We start from the raw sequence: 7,382 nt of genomic DNA on the forward strand, positions 1-7,382 counted from the left end.
TGTCATTTCGACTTGTTACTTGTGTTTTTTGGTGTTTTTCCGCCCTCTGCTGGCGCTTGGGTGCGACTGATTTTGTGGGTTTCAGGCTTCAGCACCATAATTATTATTGACATCAACAATGGCGAACTACTAGTTTATTTTTTGATTGAAAATTTTACAAATTTTATTAAAACGAAAACATTAAGAGGGGGGTTTTAATATAAAACTTCTATAACTTGTACTAACATTTATCTTTTAAGAACTACAAGTCTTTCTATCTATGGGTCGCTTTAACAGAATGTTAATAATGTTCATGCCATCTTGTTGATTTATTGTTATAATAAACAAATACAGTTCTTATGTACCATATGTTGAATGTATATATCCATCTTGTGTCATATCTTTCCATTCCAACAATAATTTACAGAAAAATATGGCGTATTTTAGAGATAGTTTGAATTGCGATTCATTACGATTAATTAGTTTTTTAAGTTGTAATTAACTCGATTAAAAATTTTAATCGTTTGACAGCCCAAATATATTTCTTACCTAAAAATGCCATTACGCTTGATAACACACATCACTTAAAAGTTGAGTTTTTTCCCGCATATGTATGTGGATGTATGTGATCACCGTTTTTTCTTTTCGTGAGCGCATTTGAACGCATCATGCGGGAGAAGGAGTGAGGGCACGCTCGGCTTTTACGAGCAGTCGCCGAGTTGTGATTGAAAAAAAATCTTTAGAAAACAACAACGAAAGCCTGACATCGTTACTTGGTATGTTACAATTGTTGCCCACTCGCCGCCTGGAAAATAACAAATAGAATCATGTTGTGGCGCTACATATATTTCCTGGAAGTTGAAACCACAACCAGGGAACGCAACAATTTTGACAGGCGACAAAGTCATGGAAGTCAAACTCATCAATACCCTACTCGCACTTGTATTTCATAAAGCCAGAGGTGTTTAATCATATTGGTCGTGCAGCCACCTTTGCATGATATAGCTGTATTGCAAATGTTGCACTGAGCTGACTGGTCATTTTTTTGGGGGGTGAAGTTGAACCAAACTTTTGAGCGCCACCACACCACGTCTACAATTGAAATCAAGTTGCATTGCACAAACACATGCTCTACGTGGCTTCGCAGCCATTTTTTTCCGATCAGCGGTCCGGGCATCGAAACATGGAATTGAAATTTAAAAATTTGAACGGTTCCATGAGAATCGGAGTGTTAGTTTTATGAAATGTATCTGATTTTGTTAAATGAGTACGCAACATTGTATTATTTGTAAGTCAGGCCGGAAAAGTAGCGGAGGTATCTTGTTAAGCATCCAAACAGGAGGCAAATGTGCCTGCAAGCTGTGGCGTCCCTTTTGTTGTCACTGAAGGGGGCAAGAAGACGATGGGCGTGTGTATAAGCGTGTTAGTCATAACGTCAAAGACAACAATACCGTCTGCTCTCGCTGACAGAGACATGATGTCACAACAGTGGAGGCTGTCAGGGTGGGGCCTTTCTTTTTTTGTGAATGGATCTTAGGTATACAAATAAAGCTACACTTCCGCTCTATGAATGTCAGTCATGGCGACAAGGTTTCCTTTTATAGAGGCAAGCGATGGCACCGGTGAATGAGGGACTGAAACATGGTCCCAAGGGTGTAGGAGGGGCACACCATCACCGTTTGGAGGTGGTGAAAGGAGCACTGTGCTGGCTTGCTTGTTTGATGAATGTGACTTTACCAAAATGACCTTAGGACTTTTGGACAAAAAGCGCAGGGATGAAGATGTTTATCCAAATTTCTAAAGTGCATCTACATTTTGGCAATCTTTCATCAGTTATCTTATTAATCTTTTATCATCGGATTTTATTATAAACTAGCTGTTCTCTTTTTTTTCCCTCTAGACCTGCATCCCAAAATACTGTACGTGGCTCTCCAAGTACCACCAGAATGAAACACGGTTGCATGGCAAGCCCAGATTTTCACATACAATGATCCCTCGTTTTTCGCAGTTAATGGGGATGAGAACCCACCACCATAAGTGGAAAAACTGTCAAGTAGCGCCCACCCACCCCCCTTTTTTGGTGTGCTTTCAAAGTATTCATTCGGATTTAGCATTGGAAAGAGACTTTATATCAGGCAGGTCCAAAGTCCGGCCTAGGGGCCAAATGCGGCCCGTGGTCAAATTTCATCCGGCCCCCGGCCTATGTCATAAAATCAATAACGTCTGGCCCGCACACAGATTTCATTAAATTGGTCAGCAGTACTGCTATCAGCATATGAAGTAGCTTACGCACTAAATGTTGCTCCTCATTTACCCATTAAAAGGCAGCAGCACTCTAAGCAACATTACCCTGCGTTACCCTTTATTCCACATTTCTAAAATGGCGACAATCGACAAAAAAAAGAAAGTTGACTGTGACGGCCGACGCTTCAAGGATAGGTGGAAATTGGACTACTGTATTTCTTCTCTATAATATGCAACAACTGTGTCTGCGTCATTTGCAAAGAGACAGTCGTTGTTTTTAAAGAGTTCAATGTGAGGCGATATTAACAAACAAGACACGCTGACATGTACGACAAGATTACAGAGAAGATATGTAGCGAGAAATTGAAGCAACTTGAAGCTAGTTTAATTTTACAGCAGCAGTATTTCGCAAGAGCCCGAGAGTCGAAAAAGAACGCCACAAAGGCTAGTTGTGAGATTGTTAAAATAATTAATTTAGGGCTATCAAACGATTAAAATTTTTAATGGAGTTAATCACAGCTTAAAAATTAATCTTAATTATTCGCAATTCAAACTATCTATAAAATATGCCATATTTTTCTGTAAATTATTGTTGGAATGGAAAGATAAGACACAAGATGGATATATGCATTCAACATGCGGTAGATAAGGACTGTATTTGTTTATTATAACAATAAATTAACAAGATGGCATTAACATTCTGTTAAAGCGATCCATGGATAGAAAGACTTGTAGTTCTTAAAAGATAAATCTTAGTACAAGTTATAGAAACACGCAGGAAGCCGCCATTGACTGATCTTTGGGCCATTAGACAGGGGAAGCAGGGGGAGTAATGGTAAATCCTTATTTCTTGACTCAAAATAATTGATATTTTAGGAGGTTCATTCGTTGTGGTGGTGATTATAGTGTATTAGTTACATTTTCTCTGATAATTCAGTTTGTTTACATGCTTGGATTGATGTTGGTACTGACCGTTCTGGGCATGGGCGGAGAAAGGGAGCCACCGTTGCTCATGTAGGAGTCGTTCATGTTCCCCATCATGATGTAGCTGGAGTAGCCTGGGTACGAGTGGCCTTTGACGTACAAGTCCTGATGTTTGACTGATTACAAAACACACAAAATAGACAGTTTAATAATTAGCGTTGGAATGAAACATTGTACAAATACTTGGTTAATGTATTGAACTATTTTTGTTGCTCCCAAGTTTACTCTTTATAGGGCACTGATTGATTTCCATTGACGGCGCTAGAAGTCCAATCCATTTTGACTGGTGTCCTTTCAGTTGAAAGGAATTGGACGTCTATCATTGTCAATGGCAGACAATGGTAAATACTAAATATTCACTTATTTACTTAAAAAATGTTAAAGTCAGTTACTTTTTAAAAGGAGAAAAACTGCAAATATTCTTCTATAGTGTATTTATTTTAATTTTCTTATTTATAGAAAAAAAAGCGTAGATAAAAGAGGCTACAACTGCAATTCTTTAACTCAATTCAACTATTTATTTAATTACGATGTTTATACAATTTTTCTTAATTCTAAACAAAAAAGAGATTTTTTTAACGGTATTTGTTATTAATGCCGTTTGATTCATTATTAATCAACTTTGGAGTGTTATTGGGAGCCATAACGATTGTGTATTTCTGTTGTTATTCATTTTGACTTTGTTTTTTTCATTTATAATTATATGTTGTCAATTTAAAAAATATATAAAAATTAGGGCTGTCAAACAATTAAAATTTTTAATCGGGTTGATCACAGCTTAAAAATTAATTAATCATAATTAATCACAATTCAAATCATCTATAAAATATGCCATCTTTTTCTGTAAATTATTGTTGGAATTGAAAGATGAGACACAAGACGGATATATAAATTCGACATACCTGACATAAGTACTGTATTTGTTTATTATAACAATAAATCAACAAGATGGCAATAACATTAACATTCTGTTAAAGCGATCCATGGATAGAAAGACTTGTAGTTCTTAAAAGATAAATGTTAGTACAAGTTATAGAAATTTTATATTAAAACCCCTCTTAATGTTTTCGTTTTAATAAAATTTGTAAAATTTTCAATCAAAAAATAAACTATTAGCTCGCCATTGTTGATGTCAATAATTACACAATGCTCATGGTGCTGAAACCCATAAAATCAGTCGCACCCAAGCGCCAGCAGAGGGCGACAAAACACCAAAAATCACAAGAAACAAGTGGACATGACACTGTGCTGTCATTTTAATCTGTTTGAGCGGGGCATGTACGTTAAAAATTTTAACGTGATTAATTTAAAAAAATAATTACCACCAGTTAACACGATAATTTTGACAAAAAAAAGCAAAAGTGACACACAGAATGGCTTGCTAAAATTTGCTTAAATATATTGTTCTCCGTAAAGGCCAAGGTCGGCCCGCCACATTTTTACCACACCAAATCTGGCCCCTTTTGCAAAAAGTTTGGACACCCCAGCTTTATATGGTGGAAAACACAGACAAGGCTGAAAAAGCAGTTTCTGCTTTTGCACCCCTATTTAAAATCAACTGCTGTATTTTAAGCCAAAAGAACAGTTGTCTTTGATAGAACAATATGTCTATATGCTGCCATAGCAGTTTCGTGGCGCATTAAGCCCCCTGAACTATTTTTAGGGGCAGTTTACATGGCGACTCTGCGACACAAAGCAATGACTGAGTAGCGGACTCGCCTCTTGTGCATATGGTGTCGGCGAAGACGAAAAATTCTGAATCCTGCCTCCAAAGTGGAAGAATCCGATTGCGGGGGATTGAGGAGGGCTTCCTCGGCATACATATCAAAGGCTCCTGCGGTGCGAGACCGTGCCGTTAACGTCAGCACTCGTACACGTCACATTGGGCGTGCGCACTGGTGCTACACTAAACATTAAAAGCAACAAATATGGTGTAATGTCTGCTTTAATTTACTGTTTTAATAATATTTTTAAATTAGATATGGTGGACGTTTCAATTTTTGTGACTTTTTGAACAAAAGAAAAATGACATTGCTTCGAGTGGGCGGGCATATTTTTTTCTGGGCTGAGGGAGCTTGGTGGGGTCAAAGTGCATCACTCTCTGTCGCCCTGTAAATCTGCACTATCCCCTAGGGCCTGGCATGAATACTACATCGTTTTCATGCGGAATTGCGACATTGTTCAAATGGAGACACAAATGCAAATTTGAAATTTTTCGTATTCTCGGAGAGTCACCATGTAAACGGCCCCATTTGTCCGTTTTACCCTGGAGACCCCAGTTTAAATAGGTCACGGATATCTACCTCATAACCATCGCTTAAATTTTTTTTTTGTTTTGTTACTGTTACATTTTCCCGAAATTATAGATGATAAATAATTGATTTTGTCCAACGAATGATTTTTCAAACAAGAATAAAGTAGAAAAATGCTTGTCTTTATTAAATGCGCCATTGAGTGAGTCCACTCAAATTCGCTCAAGCTGCTCACGAACACACAATGAGTTCCCACAGCAACTGTTTAACAAGTTAAATGACGATTGACACATGCAGCACTTTGAAGTTTTTAGATAAGGACCCCTGTGTTAGAGTAATGCAAACAGTCATACAGTAAATACGAGAAAAGATACTATTCCTTTCAATTTGCACCCAAATTGATATTTTTTGTTTTTCATTCATCTGTATAATATAAAACATTGGTGTTCACGTTTACTTCTTTCCGCTTTTATTGCGATACAAGGCATAAATAAAAAGGGGGTGTGGGGGGGTGAAATAGTACATTTAAGCACTAAAAGTTGATTTAATGCATCCAACATAAGCTCAACGTTGTGAAGCATGACCGCTCTTCCCTGGCACTGCTTCTCATACCCACTAGCTAACATTTTTTGGACCACGGAATCATTACAAGCCTCACCTTCAGAAAATTAAAAAAAAAACGTTTCAACAACCAGGGCGGACTTCGATCCAGGACTTATAAATCAAGCCCCGATTGCCGATCAAAGCGAGGCTGTGAATCTCCCTTGACGCGTACCACATTCCGTGTTAAACACATTCACATGCCGCACTTGTTTGTTGTGCGTGTTTCTAGTACGGCGCTCGTCTCTAGGTGCTCCCTCGGGGCGCGTTGGGAGCAGGATGGAGATTGTTCTTGGCATGCGGTCAGAGGAAGCACGGTCACATTTGTAACACAATTTGTGTCGCAGTTTTTCCTTCTCGTGACTTGCTGAGTCAGCACTAAGTTTACCCAAAACTTGAATGTTTGAGCTATTATCTTATTTGTTTCGTGTTGTATTTGAATAGTTCTGTGCAATATTCACCAAAAATTGACATTTCGATAAAAAAAATCTTCAGGAGGCAGACCTTGATGTGAACGTTTCTGAGGTAGGAGTTAATAAGGATTAAAAGAAAAAAATAATAATAATAATAATCGCAACAAAATTTGACCCAAAAAGTGGGTCATTCAAGTGGAAAAAAAAATGTCAGGAAGCGTTTTTAACCCTTACATGTAGAGATGTCGATTGATCGGGTCCGATCACGTCATTTTCAAAGTATCGGAATCGGCAAAAAAATATCGGCCATGCCTTTTTTTTAAATATATACTGTATATTTTTTTAATTAAATCATTTTCTAATTGTATGTAACGTTACAAACATAAAATGTTACACTCATCCAGAGTCTTTAGCTTAGGCTTAAAATAGGGTTATCACATTTATCCCGCTAACGGCGGTAATTAATTTTTTAAAAAATGTATCACGTTAAAATATTTAACGCAATTAAAGCATGCGCTGCATGACCCACTCACGCATTGTCGCGCTCAATCCGTAATGGTGCCGTTTTACCTATATAGAGTGATAAAAGGCAGCGTAAAATAAGTAGAGTGAATTTTGGCAGCCTTTGGACCCTTTTTTGAATAGGCTAAAGCCTTACAATCCCTCTCCCTATGATAAGAAATATCATGGGAAGCAATGTGGGGAAGCAAAGTAGCAGTTGATCTTTTTCTTAGCACCTTAAGTCATTTCCCAACGCAGAGAAGATATATCGATTGGTTGCGCTACGCACTGTCATGGTTCCACTTCCCATCATGCATTGGGGCATGGCTACAGTATCATTTACTGAAAGCTCAACAAATACACGAGATGGCAATATTTAGTCACAATATACAAAATCACATTTATCCTT

General features: G+C 37.7%; 1 protein-coding gene across 1 annotated transcript in view; it reads right to left on the minus strand.

The window, feature by feature from the left end:
• The window catches only part of lef1 (lymphoid enhancer-binding factor 1), a 29,575-nt gene extending 23,217 nt beyond the window's left edge, over window positions 1-6,358 (minus strand). Inside the window, exons 1-2 of the mRNA XM_057843397.1 lie at window positions 6,235-6,358; window positions 3,196-3,323 (exon numbers count right to left, since the gene is read on the minus strand). Coding sequence (XP_057699380.1) covers window positions 3,196-3,323; window positions 6,235-6,358 — 252 coding nt within the window. The remainder of the gene's footprint in view (window positions 1-3,195; window positions 3,324-6,234) is intronic.
• Window positions 6,359-7,382: the final 1,024 nt, after the last annotated feature.

Source organism: Corythoichthys intestinalis, chromosome 8 (assembly GCF_030265065.1).
Source record: "Corythoichthys intestinalis isolate RoL2023-P3 chromosome 8, ASM3026506v1, whole genome shotgun sequence".
Classification (NCBI taxonomy): Eukaryota; Metazoa; Chordata; class Actinopteri; order Syngnathiformes; family Syngnathidae; genus Corythoichthys; species Corythoichthys intestinalis.